Below are 22,229 nucleotides of genomic sequence, written 5' to 3'. Positions count from 1 at the left end.
CATTATAATGAAATATCATATCAATATTGCATTGCTGTCATATGCATGCGGTTATAGGATTATATTTTTAGCCGAATCAATGGCACTTTAGATGGTGCGGTAAAGCAGTCATCCACAATAGAGGTGAAGCATGATGTGTTTTTTTTTTTCAAGTAGCTAGTGGTAGTGCCTCGCCACGGATCGCGTTAGATATCTACCAATAACTCCCTATGCACATAGTGTAATGACCATTTTATGAATTAACGTAATGATAAAAATGAGAATTAGCTGGTAATTTGCAAATTTACAAATCAAATTTATGCTTACTGTTTGTTTTTTCTAACTCCGTGATTACCTTGGATATTCTTAAGGGCCTTTCCCGAGGCTTTATCATATGAAACAGGAAGATTCAAAATATCTCGGAGCTTGGAAGTTCCCGCGGGCTGGGATTCTTTTAAATCCTGCGCTCCCTCCTGATGCACATCTCCGAGTGCTCCAGCAGGGGTCATCTCTAATAACAAATTGAAGGCGGAAAAGAATGTGATACATGTTATTCATCCATAGCTACAAGAAAAAAATCCAATACGTATTAGCCTACGCGAACTCGTCAAACTGTTTTTGCTGTAAGTCTAGGATAAGAGTCTAAGGTCTATATGGGTACAGTCTAAGAGTCTGGTGGTTGATACTGTAACCGGGTCCGTCATGGGATACTCTGTTGGGTTCGGCGGCCCAGGATGTATTATTCCATACATATCAATACATATCCTGTAACTATCGTTAGCCTTGTCGCACCACGATGAAACTTGACACAGTTTTAGAACTACTTGATACACATTGAATAAAGGTCACTTAAGGTTTTCTACTGCTTGATTTGGGGCTAGAAATACACATTTGGTTAAAAGCCGTGTATTTAACGGGTTTACGTGCGCAGGCGGTAACACCACCTTGCATCATGATATTTTACAAGAAGAGAGCTAGCCCCATACAAATTATTTTTGTCCGAGGCTATTTTGTTTAAAATGACAATTACATTGGTTTGTTGGACCAAAAACATCAGAAAACAGCTATTTTGGGGTCATAATTTGTTGAAAATTCGCCCCAGTTAAGAAAAAAATTAATAGCCTCTGACTATTTGATAAGAAAGCTACAATAAGTAATATTTGATTACCCCAAAGATCAAGTCTGTTGTTTTGAGCTGCGCGTAAAGCCGTAAAAGTCATAAGCCAATCCCACACAAGCCGCTCGTTGTCTCCCGCGAAATCCAACACCTGTGACGTAACGACCGTTCCCTTCGAACACCATATCGAACATATAGAACCCCCTGTTCTATTTGGACCATCTCCGTTAAAAGCGCTAGTAGGACACGGCGCGGCTCATGCACCATTCGTGGAGGAGACAACTTCCTAACCATTTGATTGAAACGTTTAGAATGTAATACAGTCCAAATCATGGACTTTAAAACAATTTTGTACTTATACGTACACCTGAGACGAGGTATATGATTGGGTAATGTAATAGCCCTTGTGCCCCCCGAACTGCTCCGTTGTGGACCATTTCGAACCGTGTTCGAGTTCGGCCGCGCACCTGGCTAGGCATGCGGCCGAACTCGAACAACAATTTTCGAGCCTGGGCTGCCTTTACCCAACAGAGGGATAGATTCCAACAAACATATCAAAGAAGCCATCCTTTGAAAATTCCGTGTCCGATCCAAAGCAAAACGGGTAAATACAGCTACAGAAGAAGCCTGGGCTACCTACAAAAGACAAAGGAACCTTGTGACCTCCCGAACAGGAAGGACCGAGGCAGCATATATTGAGGACCTTGTGAACGATGTGGAGAGTGGCAACACCAGGTGATTCTTTACATTATGCTAAACCTGCACTGGAAAAGACATCAACGGGTATCCCAGCACTTCAAGTCGGGTCAGTTATACTAGAAACCCAAGAAAAAAAGACCAATGCCCTAAAATTCATAAAACAGACAGATCTTCCTGCAAGAGACGACCCAACCCATGGCAAATATTTCACCCGACTGCCATCCCTGGAAGAGTTCTTGACTCCCTTCAGCTATCAGTTGACGAGATACGATAACAATGTTGTACCCCAAATCGGAAAGTCATGTGGTCCAGACAATATCACTTCCAAGCTCTTACGCCTAGAAGCAGTTCCTATATCAGGACTAACTCAGCTGTACAACAAGTCTCTTCTTCTTGGACAAGTTCCTTCGGGGTCGAAAAAAGCAAACGTAACCCCCATCCACTGTGGTCAAATTAGGCCTCAAAAGTCCCTGACTTTTTTCGAATTCGAGTTATGTCGATGACAGTAAGTTAAGATTTTATAGGAATGTTAAAACAGAATACTCAATGGAAAAATATCTTTCCAACAAAGATTTTGAACAACGGTCAGCTGTGTGTAAGATACGAATAAGCGCACATCCACTAGAAATAGAAAAGGGTAGATATAAAAAGCTGCCCGCTCACGAGAGAATGTGTAAGTGTTGTACAATGAACGCAGTGGAAAATGAAATATATTTCATTTGCCAATGCCCTCTATATGAGGCCGAAAGAAACCGTTTATATAAAACAGCTTCCGTTAATTCTCCTAGCTTTTACCATTTGAATAGCTTACAAAAATCCATATCACTACTAAAATCAACAAACCCACTTACGATGAAAAATGTGGGTCTCTTCATTTTCCACTGCCTTCAAAAAAGAAGTCAAACCCAACCATAGTCAACCTTAGTTAACATAGAACTTTGACAGTAGTCTAGATAACTATTTTTGATTCCCATGTATTCCCATGTACTTGTTTGTCTGCAATTAGCCTTCGGGCATGAACTTGCAATAAAGTTAAAGTTATGTTCTATTACGTTCGATTAGACATGATTGACGTGAAATCGAACAGAACGCGTATTCGATTCGGGGTCATCTGAGGTCATATGCAAGTATCCACTGAAAACCGTCTCCCTGTTTGCCTCATTTCAGAACAAAAACCGTATTTTTCACAAATAAAAACCCTTTTCTGGACAATACATATTTGCTGACATTTTGCTGTGGTTAGCCAACATTTAAAGAAGTCACTGACGCCATTGTATGTGAAGGGAAACATTTCAAGGATTGTTTACGCCGATATTCGTTACCATTAGGAATCATAGGAGGCCGACGACACTCTTTCAGATGGAACAAATCTATCCGTTGCCCAACTATGCGAACTGCTTGAACTTTGCCTAGACTGCACATATTTCACTTACAAAGAACAGTTATTCCATTTAGGGACAGGAAACCTAACCACACTGATCAGTATTGGGCCTTTGATTCCCATCATACTTGATTCCACATCCTGTGATCCATTGATACTAAAAGATACTAATATAAATAGCATATTTTGGGCCGATGACCTTGTGCTTGTATCAAACTCAGAATCAGGCCTAAAAGAATGCCTGAGGACACTGGACCAATTTTGTTCCCTATGGAAATTATCAATCAATAAGAACAAGACAAAAGTAATGATTTTCTCAAAAAATGGACGGACAGCCAATTATAAGCATTCTCCTTTCAAATCTCAAGGTCAAGCTTTAGAGATAGCTAAATTTTACACATACTTAGGAGTGGACATTACACCGTCAGGATCTTTTAGTCGTGCCATTAAACAGTTAAGACTGAAAGCTTTACGTGCCTCTTTTAGATTAAAATCATTATTATCATCAAACTCAAATCCGTCAATCTCCCTAGCTATTGATCTGTTTAACAGTTTGGTGAAACCAATTCTGCTTTATTGCAGTGAACTTACTGGAATAAATGTACAATGTAGAGACCTGATTTTCAAAGGGATTAAGGAATATCCCAATGAAAAGATCAGAACATCTATAGATACAATCCTCCGTCCGATATTGGGGTCGGATGTTGGTTTACTGAGAGTTAGTCGCCTAGGAAGGATATTAGACCCCTCGTCTACAGTTGCTCGCCCTGTTGTTGTTCGATTCAAGAAGTATAGTGACAAACTGAACGTGATTTACCAGTCAGACACTCTGTAAAGGAACCAGAATGTCACACTACATCAACCAAAAATTTCCTATGAAATTCCTGACTTAGAATATGTACTTTTAAATGTTTGCAAAATTATACTACGTGTTCCAAAAAGTTCTATAAATGCCGCCGTAAGGGGTGAATTGGGCGTATTCCCGTTGTTCATTGACAGTCAACCTCAGTTGATTAAATACTGGCTAAGATTGAAGAATTCACCTAATGACAGGATTGTTAAAAAAAGCATACGACACTTCAGTCGAAGAAGAACATGACCGGGCTACTCACGTTCAAGATATATTATGTAGACATGGGTTCCAAAATGTTTGGCTTAACCCCGCAGTTAATGCCAATTATTTTGGAATCATATTTAGAGAACGTCTGAAAGGCTCATTTCTCTCTGGCTGGAGGGAACAACTTAGACATTCCAGTAAACTACACGCATATTCTAAAATCAAAAAGCACTTTGGCATGGAAACATATCTCACATCAATTCATAATAAACTGTTTGCAAATAGCATAACAAAGCTAAGAATCAGTGCACATTGCTTAGAAGTTGAAAAGGGTCGACACCACAACACACCAGCCACTCAGAGATTGTGTCCCACATGTAATGGAAGTGTTGAAGATGAATTCCACTTTGTGATGAATTGTCCAACTTATAGCAAAGAGAGAGATATGCTTTTACAGACTATTACTACTAAGACAAACTTCACCCTATCTGGTACACAGAGCAATATTTTCTATGTACTGTTGTCATGTCCGACTCCTATATCTATGTACATAGGTCAATTCTCCATAAATCATTCGAAAAGCGAGACAGAATTACCCATACATGTCTATATATTGTAACAAATACACTGGTTTCGAAAATATTTTGTACTTAGAATTATAGGATAGATTAGCCTTGTAGAACAGATTGTTGATTTCATGCCATACATTGTACCATGTACGATTGTTGAGCAATAAAGTTCACTTCACTTCTTCTATTGTTACACAGACTGGCTGTAATTAAAACTCGATTCATTTTTTTTAATCGGTTTGGCAGACAACATCATCACCTCGGAGAAAGCCATAACAGACGGACGTAGGTACCTCCGCTATGCCCTAGCCAAGTGTGGCTACGGAAAATGAACCTTTAAAAAAGTTCATAAACCCTATGACTATCCGAAGTGCAACCCATTATCCAGCAGAAATAAGGTCAACATCAGCATTTCGTACGTACAAGGGGTATCGGAAAAACCTCAGACGAATCTTCCAAAACGTCAACGTCAATATTGCGACTAACTTAAAACATCACTTTACCATTATACTAACTGGAACATCCTCAAGACCGTCCTCGAAAATATATCAAGGTAATTCACAGATTCACATGCAGCAATACGTACATATGAGAAACCAGCCGGCAACAAAAAGGAAACACTGCAGACCTAGTGCTTACGACTACTCTTCGACCATTTCTAACACCTACAACACGATCGGGGCAATCTTTCAATCTCAAACCCACAGATATCCAAGACGGCGAATCCCGCCTTTTCGAACGGGGAGATAGAGATGCCGTATATGAGAGAATGTACAATTCCGCCCTCAACAGGAAAGCAGGTCTACGGGTCGAACATTCTGGCAATTGGGACTAAGCCCTACGACCCACCCTTTAACCATTAGCATCAATCTTTTCCTGACTTTGTCTTTTATTTTTTACTAAAATCTAAAATGAACACTTTGCTTATTATCAACGACTTCGGTTTTAATACGATTTTGCTCTAGATATGTTACCACTCGATGGCTTAAAAATCCGACCGTGGTGTTTCCTGTAAATTGTTCCAATGAAGTATAAACAAAAAGTTAGTGAACTGTACCTGATATCACCGTATCTTGGTATTCACCTTCATAGTTGTCAGCTTCATGATCAGTCTCGTACCAATCATTGTTGTTATTTGCAGCAGGTTCTAAAACAAAACATGAAAATATATTTTTTTAACTTTGAAAATAATGAAAATCCATTTTTTTCTAAAAAGTAAAAACATACGCTGGCACTCATACACGTTTTATAAGCTTCTTTTCCCTACAGGGCATACAAAGCAATAAACAAACTTAGGAATAATGGCACATTTTAAAAATTTGTAAAGAAGTAAATCAATTAGTAACAAACCAAAAACTGTAGCAATCTACTAGTGTCATCATACGTGTGTAAGTTAAGTGTACCACATTAAACTACGCAGACACAATTATAAAAGTTTACAAAATAGTGCAAAAGGTGAATATATTACCTTAAGCAAATGCAGTTTGACATCTAATCGTTATGAATCGATTAAAAAAAATATGCTTTGAAATAATGGTTCTTACCTTCAGAAGTTGAATCGTGGTCTCCAATTTCTTGCATGTCGTAGATTTTCTCTACATATCCCTCTCCATCCCTCTCCGAAGCTGGTAGAATATACATAATTACGTTAACATAAGGTCATTTTATTTTTCCTTGTTCGGTCTGCAAAAAGAAACTTCCAATCATTTCATATAAAGTTTAATGGGGTGCTCTCAGATATGTTCTATAACACAAAAATGGTGTAGGGAAAAATCAAGAAACACTGTCTATAGAGAATAGTCAATGCCCAGTTGTGCTCTAACAAAATACGATTAAACAGATACGATGTTGGTACATATAAAAGAAAACATTTTCAGTGACATAAGTCTACAATGCCCCATCATTACATATAAAAACTTAAAGACAGAATCGATCTCTCCTTGGTTTCCAAGATAAATAAATAGTCGTTGAATTCGAAGGTTACATTGTGATCTCCGATTCTTCCAACGTCCACAAGCTGTGCCATATCTGTATTACATTGCAAATAACCGTCTGTTGCTGGTAGAACAGGACTGTATCTTTTTAATACTACGCCATGTCCTGCTTTTTTTCGATGAAAAAACTACGAAATCTACATCAAGTCAAATCTAAAAATGTACTCTCAACAAATTTAACTAGAGTTCCACAACCTCATACCTTCGCCAAATGATTTTAATCTTTACGACTGACGTATTAGGAGTGCTTCTCATCAATAAAAAAGCATACAAGTTGATCGTTTTCACCCAAATCACCCAAATAACAGACGTTGTCCAAAGTATAAGCCTAACAAAGAAGGCTAAGCAAACATTTTTCATCAATTATGAAAATGAGGTCCTAATTAGCATGATTTGATTAAACGATGTTCACATTCACATAACTTCCAAATGCAACAAGTACGAAATTGCCATCATTTACCTGTATGGAATTATAGTAGTTTCCCATTATTTATGCAAATTAGGCCTCCATGTGCAATTTTTTATCAACAGTCCTCTCTTCCTCAGTTACAAATGTCACATATTTGAATAGCAATATCATGGAAAACAGCGGGTTTTTTAAATTGTCACAGTAATTATGCAAATAATAATCTACTATTCATAACTATCGTCCAAATCCAATCATACAAATTATCCCGTAAGCTATCTACATACCAAAAACCATGACCATCCATCAATCCCAACTGAGTTATTGTCTCATTAATTATGCAAATGAGGTCCTCATTTGCAAAGTTGATATCTATTGATATTCTCTTCCTCAGTTACATATGTCACATGTTTGAGAGTCCTATCAAGGAATTTGGCGGCTTTATGCATTTTCCTCATTTTTTTTGATGCAATTAGATACTGATTCGCATAATGCGTATCTAATCATGTACATCATCACTCAAGCTATTTACTTACCAAAAATCATGACCATCCATCAAACCCTTCTTGAGTTATTCCCTTTCAAAGTCTGAAGCAAAACCTGCTCCTGCAGTTCCAAAACCTATACTACTTACTCTCTATCCAAGGGGCTATCTACCGCTCAAAAATCAGGACCATAGCATGTCCAGAACACGAGATATCGAAACATGAAATTCCGCAACAAGCCGCTAAGGGACCCAGAATCTAATTATTTCCAAATCTCGTCAAGACCTACCCACATACCAAATATGAAGACAATCCAGCCAAACCTTCTCGAGTTATGCTGGTCGTTACACACACACATACACCAACTCTACCCTATGCATAACCTTCTCGGCGAAGGTAATCAATGCAGATTTGAGGTAGGGTAAAGGTCAATTTAAAAGTGATTATAATCAGTGGTCACTACCTTGAGTCAGGCCCAACTGTCTTGTCTAAGTGTTTGTTATGTTAATTTTAGTGTTTATTCATAACTATATAAACCCTTCAGGTACTAATAAAGATGATTCATCAAGAGAAGTGGTTGTCGTTACCCTTTGGAGTTGTATCTTGATCTTCTATTTCTGCTACATCGTTGTTTCCTTCTATATCGGCATCATCTTCCCCATTCTTTGTGGTGGATACTGGTAGAACAGGTACGTAAAACTATATTGTTACCACCACGTCATATGATGCTTATTTTAGAAGAAAATCCAAAGCCACATAAGTTTAATTCTAATGCGATGTTCTCATGAAATACAGTATTGTGGAAGGTAAGATATAACATGTGACACTTTTTACAGACAGTAGTCACTACCTTGTAATTTCATGCGATTAGTTCAAGATAGAAAAATCCACCTTGGTACTAATGAATATATACCAAAGAAAATGATAGTCACTACCTTCTAAAGATGGATCTTGATCACCAATTTCTGCCACATCGTTCTGTATTTCTCCACCCACGTCTGTAAGTAAAAGATCACACTTTTATCACCATGTCTTCTAATTTTGTTCCAGGAGAAAACTCACAATAACATCATTTCAAACCGTACACGATGCTCGCTGAAAGGTAAAGCTATACATTGTTGAGGTAGGGAAAAAAAATCAATGGAAATGCCATAGGCATACCGTAGTCATTGCTCCACTATTATGCCATGTTTATTTGATTATATGGATGATATCCTCTTGGAACCCAAAAATTGATGCGAGCGTGTGATTAAAAAGTTTGGCAAAAAAAGGTGAGTTCATTATAATATGAAATAAAAGTCTTTAAGAAACAATAAAGGTCTTCATTCAATGACATTATGAAACCTACGTCGTCAGGAAGGTTGAAAATATGACTAACACACAGTATGTCATAACGAATAATATATTCTTCTTTTTCACTTCTTCACGTCTTCTTCTTTAACTTTGGAACTGATTTTTGCATTCTATGACATTGGTATCGTTTTCCAGTATTTTCAGACAAAATCTTTTTTTTTTTAACAGATGGAAATTGATGCGCGCGCGGATGTCATCCATTTAATCAAATCAACATGGCCTTGCATATATTCAGTTAAACTGGGAATTGTTGTTCCCTGGGAGCCACTGTTACCATAAACCAATACAGATACTCTCTGCTGTCCTCTGCCACGACTTTGAAAGCTGAATCGTCCCCTAGAACACATAGACTAATTCAGAACCATTGGAAGTCCAGCCATGTCTACAGCCAGAAAACAAAGGCCTTGCATCACCACACAAAACAGCAAGTTACTGGCATATTACTAACGGCTTCAGTTTGAAAAATGTCAGGGAGTTGTTTTCCAATAGTTTCAAAAACGTGGAAAATGCCAAGAAAGTTACAGCTAGGCTATTGATTGCATAATATAATTTTCTTAAATTTAGTTTCAATGGACGAAAGATCAACCGATACAAAGTGTTGACCAGATTTTCCGCTATTTTGAATTCAGTGCAATCTTGCTTTGTACTTGCATACCTGAGTTACAAAAATGTCAATATCATTGATAAAAGCTAGTTGGTGTCTCGTGTAACAACTGTTGTCATCAACTGTTATGATCATCATCTTACAGAATAAGGTCGTCAGTTTCAAATTTGAATTCACCTTTATCGCAAATAGATATACATAAGATAAGCCCTAGTCAAACTTGTATTTTCAGTGCTGTCAATTGCAAGATTCATACATTGCTCACCAAGGTTTCTATGACAGTTTCGACTTAAAAAATGGAGAACTTGTAATCGTGGTACCTTCTTTGTAATCTCCAATACCAGAATAACAACTACAGTTACCACCAAACAATTTTCCCTACCAGGCTGTGCTTTACTTTATGTTCTGTCTGTTCAGAGGAAGCAGAGTTATTCAATTTTAATGTGCAACCAAACTAAATCAAACTTTTATCTATTGTTTCTATATCTTAAAGTGTATTGAAGAGTAGCTTTTTGGTACTATTACTACACCCATGTTTACGACATTCCAGTCAGTGATGAACTGAGCCCAGACAGTTTACACTAGCCGAATATATTGGGTGGTTTTATAGTGGAACCTTCTTCTTTAAGAGGCATGGAAATTTCTTGTTGCCCTCACAAACGGTATTGTGATCCACAATTTCTGCAGCGTCGTATTTCTGATTTACATATTTACCACTTCTTAACCCTCTTCCAAGCCTGGTGCATATATAATTTTATCACAATATCATGAGATATTTGTTCTAGGACTTATAAAGATAATTCAGTTAGGTTGATGCTCGCGAAAGTAGTAGATTATACAGATTTGAGGTAAGGGATAAGATTCGCAGTTGCCTGACAGCAGACCAAAGATAGCCACCAGGTGGCCCTAAAATGACTTTTTATTATTTCAATTTCTTCTGGAAATATGGTTTTCACACAATACACACATAATCATCAAGAACGAGCAATGTTACACACAAACACAAACGAAACATAATTCTTGGCCAAAAAAAATAACAACAAGACTGACAATGAAAACAAATACATTGCCATGGCGACGGTAGTTGTTGTTGTCAGTTTTACTGTACCCTGCTTATGGCACTGATAGGTGGTGCTATTCATACGGGATCTCCAACGAAATGGGCTGATTAGTATCTGTTCCGTCGGACAAATACAGACACATACACACACACACACACCGACAACGACAGCACAACTACCGATTCTATCATGTATAATCCCACCACCAGAATGAACATCATAGACAACTTAAAACAACACTCGGTGCTCACTGCTTGGGTTCCTACCACAACAATGACCATCTACTCTGACTCTACAAATTCTAACATCATACGTATCCCCTTACCAACAGACACAGCACATGCAATGCAACAGCATTCTTTGAACACTTATGGCTCAATAAATTGCCCCATAGATATCAGGAAAGTGAATAGGCACGATGTTACTACGTGTATACGTATTAGCTATGGAATCCGTGTCCTTAATGGAGTGCCAGGGACTTCCTGCTGGCTAACATTCCAAACACTCCAGGACCTATGATCTAAAAATAGCTGCATGCTACACAATCTATCCTTTGCATTCCTGGGATACCCCTGACCTAGATACTAATGGCGTACCAGAAGCGGCATGGACGACCGACATTCCACCATTCTAGGACCTGACGTCATGGGGGGTGGGGGGCTAACATCCAAACTTACCAGACTACCAAAGGGAACCTGGATGGCAAAACCAGGTCCCGGGGAAAAACATCCAAACATACCAGAGACATTGTTTTAATTTTTACTGTACCCAACTTAGGGTTCTGATAGGTGGTGCTGTTCATACAGGAGTTCCAACGAAAAGGGCTGATGATTACCTGTTCTGCCACAAATACAAACACACTCACAGACCTAGGGCCTCCCTGAAAATCAGTGCCAAGCCACTGAAGTAGCTATCCTAGTAAAAGAATACAGAAATAAATAAATGGATCTGAGTGGCCATGTATACATAAGCCTAACATATCTGGTCCACAGATGCAGTTGCCTGTCTACGTTCTCTGTCCCTAGGGGGGCTGAATGGCTTTCTATATGAACTGCTGACTAACATTCCAAACATTCTATTGGCTTAATATGCCTGTTTGTGGACAAATGCCTGTGCGATTCCTAGAATATTTACAAACTGCACACAATACTATACCATTTGACTCACCACTGAGGCGTGGCCAAAACGCAAAGCAAAAGCCCAAGAATACACCCACTTACCTTCAGGGTATGCTGTTGACGATGCAAGAGTCAGCTTTTGGACGACATCCAGAAGTTTGGTGCCCTTTAAGTCAAGAGATTCTCCTTCATTTTTCGTCGTAGCCTCATCACTGGCCTCTTCACCTTATGGTGAATACCAAAATGTTATATATTAAACCATGATTACCATTTACTCCAACACAAACAAGTTGATAAATCTCTTTTTTTATCGCATTTCACAAAATGAATAACAAATAATATAAACAAGAGAAAATCAAAGTACAGGAAAATGAACATAAGCCACGGATCCAAACCAATAAGTAAAGGTGGAAACAGAAATGGAGTATTTTGTAAGTATAAGTAATATACAAATTAATAGTAATAAACAGCCTCATTGGCAAATAAATATAACAAAATCAGTATCAACCAAAGATAAGAAAATATTGAAAACAAACAGAAAATATGTTGAAAAAAGTCCATATCAACAGAATCATGAGAACATAAGTAACAAAAAGAACTAATAGTGACTGATTAGTGGCGAATACAAATGGCAAAAAAACAATATCAACTAAAAATCTTATAGCAGGAAGTCAATACGCTCGCTGATGAATAGATAACTATGCTTATGTGCAATGTGTGTTTTGAAATCATCTGATTCAGGTATGTTAGTATTAATGAGATACATATGACATTACCTGCTAGCAATTGAAGCTGACGCAAAATCTTCTCCATGTTGACAGAATCCCCTACTGTGACAAAAATAAAAAATAAACAAAATGTTACGACCTCTTCAGTTTGACAATGTCTCTTCCAAATGAAGTAAACTGCATAGTTCCCCTTTATGACAGATGTGAGTTGATAGAGGAACCTGCCAGAAAAAATCGAAAACTTATTTTGATCAATCTTTTTCGATGATTCAAAAATATGTAGGTGCTTGAAATAATTAATGGCACGATCTCATTTCACAGCATATCTAATCATTTTCAGTCTAAGAAGCTTTCTTTTGATAAAAATCTATTAATTACTTAATCACCATGGATGTATCGTCTTTATATTTAATCGGTGAGATAGGGTCTGGGTGAGACGAGTAACGTGAAACGTGAAAGCTTAAGTTTACTATAGTCTGGAAAAAATCTATAAGACTCAGTGAAGAGTTGTCTCTTGTATGCATGCCAGAAAATAAAAGTCGATATATCTTGATACTTTTAGAATTAAATGACCGTTACTTATTTGGAAGTACCGATCCACAAAACTAGTTCCATTGTTATTTTATTGGAAGCAGAAAATCCAGTACATACCCACAGCCATGGCCAAGATGACGGCCAGGACTAGTGTTGGGGTTTTCATTGTTCTTCGTTGTACCTTGCAAATGACATATTTAAAAATGTTACTCATGTGCTAAATAAACATATAAGTACGCAATAACATCTACTAGGCAGGTGAATCTCTACATAAATACATATATCTGCCATATTGTTATCTAGCATTCCCTTCAAATGGCAACAAATGATTAAGGGTATCACATATTCTGAAGCAGTAGATATTCCTTTATTAAGAAAGATCAAAGTGGTTAAAAGGGTAAAAAATAAGGAATTAAATCGTTTTCATTCAGTTGAACGAAAATCTGTTGAATTTTACTGTAAATCCAAAGAATACTGGTTGGAATTGTTTAATAAAGAGATACAATGGGGCGTGCTGTATAGTTTAATTCATAAAATGACGATTGAATCATATATTTCCATGAGGTTTTCAGTTTAAGTTATTACATAACTTTCTTGCCCTTAAAAGCAAACTGTACCGATGCAATCTATCTGTCAATCCATCAATCTATCCTAATATTATGTAATATTGTTGATTGTCCTATCATACTCAATATACTGCTGTTGATCGCAAATATATATATATATATATATATATTAAAAAAGAGACATATCCTATCAGCTACCTGTAATGGATTTCTCGCTTATGTTAAATATTACCAAAGAATAGAATATTTCATTTCCAAAAACTATGAAAAAATTGAGAAGCTTTTAGTTAAGTGGGGGAAACTATGTCATAAATTGTTATATTAGCTGACTGGGGAAAGTTGCAAATTGTTTAATCATTTTTGAGTTGTATTTGTGTTCACATGTTCACGTATCTGTAAATTTCATTGTTGGAAATTCTCCAAAAGATTTTTAGAAATGGTCCTAAATGAGGGTAGAACAAGGGAGAGACGCTAGGGGCGCAATGTAGCCAACCTTGAGGATAATGAACAAAGTCTGCCAGTTAGGTCTGGCGCAAAAGGTGGTAGGTCATATATTTCCCTGGTCCTCCTCGTAGATGGAAAAAAAATCCCTGGCTCTCCTATCTACCAGTGTTCCCTACTCCACCACCCAGCGCTTGAAAATATATTTTGCACTTCCTCACCTGTGTTTTATATCCATAGACTTAACATTTTTCTAGCCTTTTTGCGCTATCATATCGTTTATTCTTTTGCAATTACCCTTCGGGCCTGTGTTTGCAAATACATGTTATGTATCTAGTCCTAAAGTCAAAATTTAGGCAAGGACAGATATAAGTTGTCGGTACCCACAGTTTTTTTGTTAAGGTAATGTTGCAAGGATGGTAAAGTTTTTTTTTTTCAAACTTCCAAAGTAATACTGTTTAAACCTATCCAGACTGGGGGGGGGGGGGCTAAAAGTGCCCGCGCCAACTTTGACATCGTATTACTGCCAGACGATATATGCTAGGACTACCAAACTTGGTGACTTTTCCTCAAATTTTGTTTGCAACAATTTTATGATAATGGTTTAAGTTTATCATTTTTCATGTTGCCATGGCAGCGGGTTTCTGACAGGCATTTTATGCAAAAAATCATTATTTTTTTTTAAACAATGATATTTCTCAGGTTTTCTTGCACAACTACACTAGTATTCCAACATGTATAACATAACATGTAATTAGATGTAACTTTCCTGATTTAATATTCATAATTTATGCTAATTTGATGACGTAATCAGTCAAAATCCAAGATGGCGGACAATATCACTATTTCAGGTATCAGCAGGCTTTTTCGCCTTTAAAATCGTCAATACCTGACATTTTCTTTATCAGAAACATTTAGATCAACGTTTCTAGTCTATTTTCAGTGTCCTTTGGGGTCATAAGTGGAAAAAAAGGATTTTTAAAAATTTCAAAATGGCCGATCCAAGATGGCGGATCCCAAGGGATCGCTAACAACACATCACGTCATTCTATGACGTCATTTTGACGTCAACGTACTCACTATTGACGTTGTACGCCTTTGCATACCTTAAAATGAATAATACAAACCGTTTTGTTTAATACCTTTAGATATTACGGAAATTCCCTATTTAGCCAATAAAATCACATTGATGACGTCATAATTACGTCATATTACGTCATAACGTCACTAAAATTACAGGAATTATAAAACTTGACGTAAATATCACTCCCTGCAAATTTGGTGATGATACATCATACCGTTCGGAAATTATGAGGGGGGGGGCGAATCAGCCCCCCCCCCCAGTCCCAGATATACCAAAAAAGCCCAGTCTGGATAGGGTTAAAACAAAAACGCTATTGTACCGTTTGTGAAAACACTCGGGAAAAAAAATCAACATTGCTTACAGATCTCGGTAAACATGATTTAAAAAAAAAAAAATTGATGAACTTATTAATGCCTGGGTCTAGAGGTCTATCGTCGTTCTCAACAACGCAATGTTCAGGCAGACACACAGGTGTAAAGAAACATTGATGCATATCGCCTATTGGATCATAGGAACGAACTTGACCGCATGGATTACTTTGCCGTCTGGTGTACTAGTGACAGCCTCTTGATTCAACAGAAACGTGAGATGGCAGGCCGGCTGCCGTCCACACGGGATGCTTGAAATAGAATTGATATGTGTCTGGCTATGATCGTCCTTTTTCTACATATTTCATCAGCATAGTTTAGTGTCGGAAGTCCGGTGAATGGTAGCTGAAAATTGCAATGAAGGAAAACTTATAAGCTCAAATGACTTCCTTGGATAAGAATTATCAATACAGCTATACCGGTCCATTAAACGTGACGATGCCATATCACAGCTGCTTTAAAAGGAACGGAAGACGCTATTGTTATGACAGAGCCGCACTAAGATTACCGTTTCTGCTATTCCACAATAAGATCACTGTTTTGGTGCTGTCGGGAGGAAAAAGAAATTACACATTTTAAATTTACAATAGTTTAAAACCACGGAAATTTGATATATTTTATTTGGCACCTTTTTATCTGTGACTTTAGTTTTTCTGTGACGGACACTAATGATGTGCGTATCGTTGCATAACTGATGTTTAATATTGATTGACTAGAAGGCAAATAAAACTAGTTATGATAACAAGTAACATCAAAGAGATTGTGTTTTTCGATGACTGACTAACTGACTGACGAATAGCTCCATCTAGTATGTAAACTCAGTGTCAACTTCCTAGACAAAACTAGAGAGTTAAGAGGTCAAAAGAGAGGCCATGGTAGAAGTCTGAGGTCAGTCTCCCAAGGGATATATCCCGCTTAGACAGTTTTTCTATTACATTACGTTTAAATATTTCTTGAATTGGCCAATGGGCGCTGGAGGTTCAATTGAAAAAGCCATGTACATTGGGCCCAGCATAGTCAAAAAGCAAGCTAGGAGACAAATGCTAATCAAATGAGGAAAAAATAAGGGATGTTTTAGACTGCAGCTTTTTAAAAAGTAGCTATCCCACAATCTCTGTTGAAGACAATTGCAAAGGGCTAAAGACTGAGCAGCATTTTTAAATGTCATTTCCAACGAGATATAAATATCGGAAGTTACAGTACCGTAACAAGTCGCTCAGCAAGACCGACACATATACCATATATCAAGACAATCCATCGAGGCCTTCTCAAGTTATTCTGTTCATTCACAACACACACGCACACACATAAACACACATACACACACGCACACACACACACACACACACACACACACAAACACACATGCACACACACACACACGCACGTGCGAAAGAAAGAAAGAAAATGTTATAATGATACTTTCTTTAAAACCCTCGCACTGTGTCACGCTATTATACAGGATATGTTTCAGGAGGTTCTCGATAAATAAAACCTTCCCTCTTGGACAAATTTGATACTAGAATACTCCAATACTAATCACTATGGTGCATGACAGAATGAATCTGTTTATGACTTCTTATATGTCTTTCTTACCAATGTCTGGAAGACAGGTGTAAATAAAGCAACATTGATGTATCACCAGTTCAGACAGCGGTACATACTGCATGAATGGCTTTGTTAAATGTGCACGACAAACAGCTTTTTTGAACTACACACATCGCGTTGGCCTCAAGCATATCGCCCTTATAGGCCCCTGTCTGGTAGAATGCCACACAACAGTGAGGCTATCTTAGAACTGCAGTGAAGGAGAAAGCTCATGTGACAACTAAACAAATAAGCAAGCGTTTTCAAGATGGCGGACACAATAGGTGCTGGTGTACAAGGTGTGCTCCAATAACTACTTTCCACGTAAACCTGTACAGAACTTTGTTATCAGCCTGTTGCCTCGGTGATTCTTTGAATCTAAGATGGGAGAAGGAGATCCAGGTGCTTTGGTAGCTAAGATGAAGGAAACCCATCCAAGACACTAATGCTGGCGTCTGCTACAGGTAACAGGTACAGTGTGTTGTCTGTCTCACAACGGAACTACGGACGATCTCGCAATTCCTTCTCGAACAAAAGCATTAGCAGTAGTAGACCGCACTATGACAGTTGAAAGATGTTGGGGGGAAACTAGTGTCCGACCAAAATGGCGCTCTAGACAGCAAAGTCAGAGGTTTTTCCGGTTTGCGGGAGCGCGTTGGAGCCACCGAGCGTACCATGGTACCACGGAGTTCAAGGCGACGGAGACACAGGACTTATTCAGAACGTCGGGATAGCGACGCCGATGTGAAGTCAGGCTGATGACCTACCAATATTCATGGCAAGCTGACATGAATATAAGTTGGCTACTATGCAGCCGAGACGAAGATTTAGGTCAGTTTTTATTAATTTGTATTTGTGGCTGAAAAGCTTCGTCTAGACCCAATGCCAGTTGCAGCGGTGAACCATATGTCGAGTGCCACGAAAACATGCCACCACCCACGCCTGGTTAAATATTTAAACTTTCATGATAGAGATAAGATTTTATGGGAGAGCAGAAAGCAAGTTGGGAATAAGGGGGGACGGGGTTTACCCGATCTAAATAACCTACCCTGTCTTATAGAGTCTATTTTTGATAGTTCAATTTCTTTTTGTCATCCGTTTCGATTCAGGATGGACATTTATCAGACACACAAAAACCATTTAATTTACTACTTATAAAAAAGGCGCCCAGTGACCTTACAAATTAGAAAATGCTTAGGTAGCAAAACACAGTTTTTCGCCAATTGAGATTTACATGGTTAAGGAACCCAAAGTGAGTAGGTTCGACGCCTGAAAATTTATAGCAGGGTCCACTAGGAAATTACAAGAATTGAATATGTTTGACTTCAGGGTACAATCTACAAAATATGTTAATTTTTAAAATGAGCTAAGGTTTGCCTGCTCGCTTTCTTTTAAAAGCCACTTTGATTTGACCCCCGCGCCCGGCGGAGGTCACCATACTGCCGACGCACAGCAGTTGGCGGTTATAATATCCAGGCGCAAATTGACGCCTGGCGAAACAAACATCGTAATCCCGATTATAAAGTCTCAAAACTGACATTTTCCTCTACAATTCACCACGGTTTATGCCATTCTGACATGCGCAGAAAGATCCCTGCAGCATTGTCAAGTTCTGGAACGCACTACTTCGTACCCGAACTATTATTGACCACGGGTCGGGGGTCGCGGAGATATTTTGTGTTATGCTGCATCAAGCGACCTTGAACTTCGATCTCTTTTCATTCATTCAACAAAGCTAGTAAATATCGAGATGTGTGCCGAATCTTATTGCAAACATCCGAATGGTTGTCGAGATATCGCCAGCTTTGCACTTGAGGACCAAGCATAGGAGTGTACCAGGGGCAAGGCACATATGAGGGGCCATTTAGCGGTCTCATTATCTAAATTTACTATTCCGGCGGTCTTTGATATATTGCGGGGCTTCATTAGTGCATATTTTGATGTTTGGAGTGATTTTTCGGTCAATTTTTGGGTTAGTTACGACAGAAAGGGGGCGGTCTAAGGGGCCGGTGCCATGGCAACGGTCTGTCTGAGGATAACAAAAATGATACATTTCAAGGAAGCCGACATCAAATGCTGAATTATCAATCAATTTTGCCCGAATACGACGTTGTTGTCAATCCATGTCCAATCCCCGCTGTTGCTGTAGGAGAACAATTTTTCGCCTATGGGGATTCACATGGTTAAGTACCCCAAAGTGAGTAGGTTCGACGCCTCAAAATTTATAGTAGGGTGCAGGATTGACGCCTGGTGAAACAAACATCGTAATCCCGATTATACAGTCTGAAATCTGACGTGTTCCTCTACAATTCACAATACAGTTTTTGCCTCACTGACGTGCACTAAAAAATCTCTAAACCTTTCTCAAGTTCTGGAACGCACTACTTCATACTCGAACTTCTATTGTCCACGGGGATCGCGGAGACATGCCACCTTAGCTACAACTTATAAACCTTTTAACAACCTGTATATACTTTTTGAGACGTTTTGCTTAAAAGCAATAACAACAAACACCAGCCATCCTCGTCCACCAGGACCTTTCCGCTCTACGTTACATCGCTCGCGGAAAAGGCCCTGGTAACACGGGGTGGCATCCATGGTTATTGCAGGTCGACGAGACTTGCTCATGAATAATTAATGAGCTAACCCTTATTTGGCACAAACGGCAGTTGTACCTCATGAATAGTTAATGAGCTAGCCCTTATTTGGCACAAACGGCAGTTGTAGCTCATGAATAATTAATGAGCTAGCCGTAACACGTAACCTGATTGGTTGATAGCTTCCCAGCGTTCTTTGCGCGTTTGCTTCCGATGAGTGGAAGCAAATGAGTTTTAACCCCTCTGATTGGCTGAAGCTGTTTTGGAGGCTCGACCTGCAATAACCATGGATGCCACCCCGTGTTACCAGGGCCTTTTCCGCGAGCGATGTAACGTAGAGCGGAAAGGTCCTGGTGGACGAGGATGACACCAGCAAACACTAACAAGCTCTCACACTGACTTACTTACTAGGTATTTGATGTATATCATTGTTTTTATGGGCAAATCCAATTTAGCTCTTTTCAGCAAGCAAAGCAACCTACCCGGACAACATCATGCAACCTTAAAGAATAAACAAACCTTTTCGAGCGAAATTATTCGTGGAATTCTGTGAAATGTTTTTTGAACTTGGTAAAACAGACGGTAAGATATTTTCATAAAAGTTAATGTCTCTTTTTAATCTCAAAAGATTGCACATATAAAGCCTTATGAGGCAAAGTAATAACGAATGAAAAAAGTCGAGGGGGGCAAAGCATTCGGCTTCGCTGGAGAATTAGTAATCTATTAATCTATAGCTAGACATCGTGTCAAGTCAAACTTACGTTTTTCTGGTTGCAGCGCGCAGTAACGGATACGTGTAAGTCACTTTCTTGTCCCGGGCCAGGGCGCTCTGGTGATCAGTGTTTGGTGTTCTAATTTATACTATTACGAATGCAAATTGTTCTGCCAATCATGTATAACATGCCTTTAAAGGAAATGGTTTCTCCATACCAAGTTGTTTAAAGTTAACGAACTTCTGTGATTGGCGAAAGTAACATGTCATGTGGTAGAATTTCAGCTTAGGAAATATTACCCCATTCCCAAGCAAATATCGCGAACACGATTTCCAGGTAAAAAAGCAATCAACCGTCAGACACGATCTCAAGTTTACCGTCTACTGCACAACAATGGAACAGATTCACCGTGAGTCCTGTTTTTCTTTCAGCCATCACATACGAGTTTCAAGTGATGTTAAACACCTGTCACATAAAATATTTTTCCCTTGTCTCTCCGAGGTGTTTGGTAGGGTCTCCCCTCACGCTTTTACGTGCAACCAGAATGTTCGGATCTGCTTCCCCCAGTATTTCTGCCACATATCTTGAGGGTGTTGCTAGTACGTGTTTTCTTATCCACCCCTGGCTTGGAAAGTCAAGACTGCTGTAGACCGCTTTTTTTTCAACTAGGCGCTCCTAAATCTGAAGTGTAGCCCCTCCTCTGGCGCGTATCCGTCCAATAAGTCAAATACACGACGACACGCACTTTTCGTTCGAACAATAAGGTTCTGTTCTGGGAGATTTGCTTTGGCATGTTCAGGAATTTCGGTAAAAACCTTGTCCATTTTTCACTAATCTTAAAAGGATGAATAAAATGTCACATAATCATTAAATGGTTTGTTTGGGAACTTCACTAAGCTGCTACCGAATAAAAATGCTCTTATTACCGTCGCCCGAAGGTTATGTTTTCGGTTTTGCTATGACTGAGTGGCTTTGGATATATGTGTTGTTTTTTAACCAAATAAGATTTCGAGAAGCTGTGGATGGGTCCTAGTGTAGTAGGTAGGTGTTGGGAAGACGAAGGTTAAGTTAGATAATGGATTACCTGGCGGCTTCGTACGGTACTGCACCTGTCACTTCAGCACATCTGACTATGCTGAAAATAACAACCGAAGTTGCTGATCGTCAACAGGTTGATATACAAAACCAAACTTATACCATACCAATTAAACTTGAATATGAACCTCGAATATTTGACAAATTTATGAGGTTGTGGATCTCTAATCTTTTTTTATTTGTTTTTATTCAAGAAAATATACAGATAAACACAAATTTACATGATGAACAATAAACTACATAAAAAGTAAGGACAGCTAACAAAAGATGCGTGCCTTTTTAACGATACACCAAAACTAAAATACTGAACCAAGAATAACAAACTTAAATTGTAACAGTTGACAAAACGTAAAGAGCAATAAGAAATTAATCCAAACATAAAGTTCCCCACTTACCTCGATGCTTCTCCAGCTTCCCTCTCCGAGATGCAATAAGAAACTCTGTCTTTTGATAGAAAGATACTAATTTTTTGAAAGATCGCAAATGTAAACAATTAAAGCGCCAGGACCGATAAAATAAAGACTTTGCCCAGTAAACTGATCATATTTCTTAAAGGAGATGTATTTAAGGACAGTTCACCAAAAATAACCATAAAAGACGTTAAATCTAAAGTCAGACCGATTTCATGAGTAAGCCAATTCTCCACTTCAATCCAAAAAGCAATGACATGAACACACTCCCAGAAGACATGTA

General features: G+C 38.5%; 2 protein-coding genes across 4 annotated transcripts in view; both read right to left on the bottom strand.

Moving 5' to 3' along the window:
* Window positions 1-6,422, bottom strand: part of LOC136436948 (uncharacterized) — a 35,308-nt gene extending 28,886 nt beyond the window's left edge. For 2 of the 3 annotated variants that reach the window (XM_066431359.1, XM_066431360.1), the window contains exons 1-3: window positions 6,347-6,422; window positions 5,860-5,949; window positions 335-490 (exon numbers count right to left, since the gene is read on the bottom strand). In XM_066431359.1, the coding sequence (XP_066287456.1) occupies window positions 335-490; window positions 5,860-5,949; window positions 6,347-6,383 (283 nt within the window). In that variant the 5' untranslated portion in view covers window positions 6,384-6,422. The remainder of the gene's footprint in view (window positions 1-334; window positions 491-5,859; window positions 5,950-6,346) is intronic. The other variant, XM_066431362.1, reaches the window with a different exon arrangement.
* A 1,829-nt stretch (window positions 6,423-8,251) lies between these two features.
* On the bottom strand, window positions 8,252-20,704 carry LOC136437572 (uncharacterized). The gene is made up of 6 exons (XM_066432191.1): window positions 20,490-20,704; window positions 13,203-13,266; window positions 12,600-12,653; window positions 11,926-12,048; window positions 8,623-8,685; window positions 8,252-8,364 (listed from the first exon to the last, which is right to left on the bottom strand). The coding sequence occupies exons 2-6, from the start codon at window positions 13,249-13,251 to the stop codon at window positions 8,252-8,254; spliced, it is 402 nt and encodes a 133-aa protein (XP_066288288.1). The 5' UTR covers window positions 13,252-13,266; window positions 20,490-20,704.
* Window positions 20,705-22,229: the final 1,525 nt, after the last annotated feature.

This window comes from Branchiostoma lanceolatum, chromosome 6 (assembly GCF_035083965.1).
Source record: "Branchiostoma lanceolatum isolate klBraLanc5 chromosome 6, klBraLanc5.hap2, whole genome shotgun sequence".
NCBI classification, from domain to species: Eukaryota; Metazoa; Chordata; class Leptocardii; order Amphioxiformes; family Branchiostomatidae; genus Branchiostoma; species Branchiostoma lanceolatum.
Note: the sequence above shows the minus strand (reverse complement) of the source record. Positions and strands in the feature narration are given on the sequence as shown.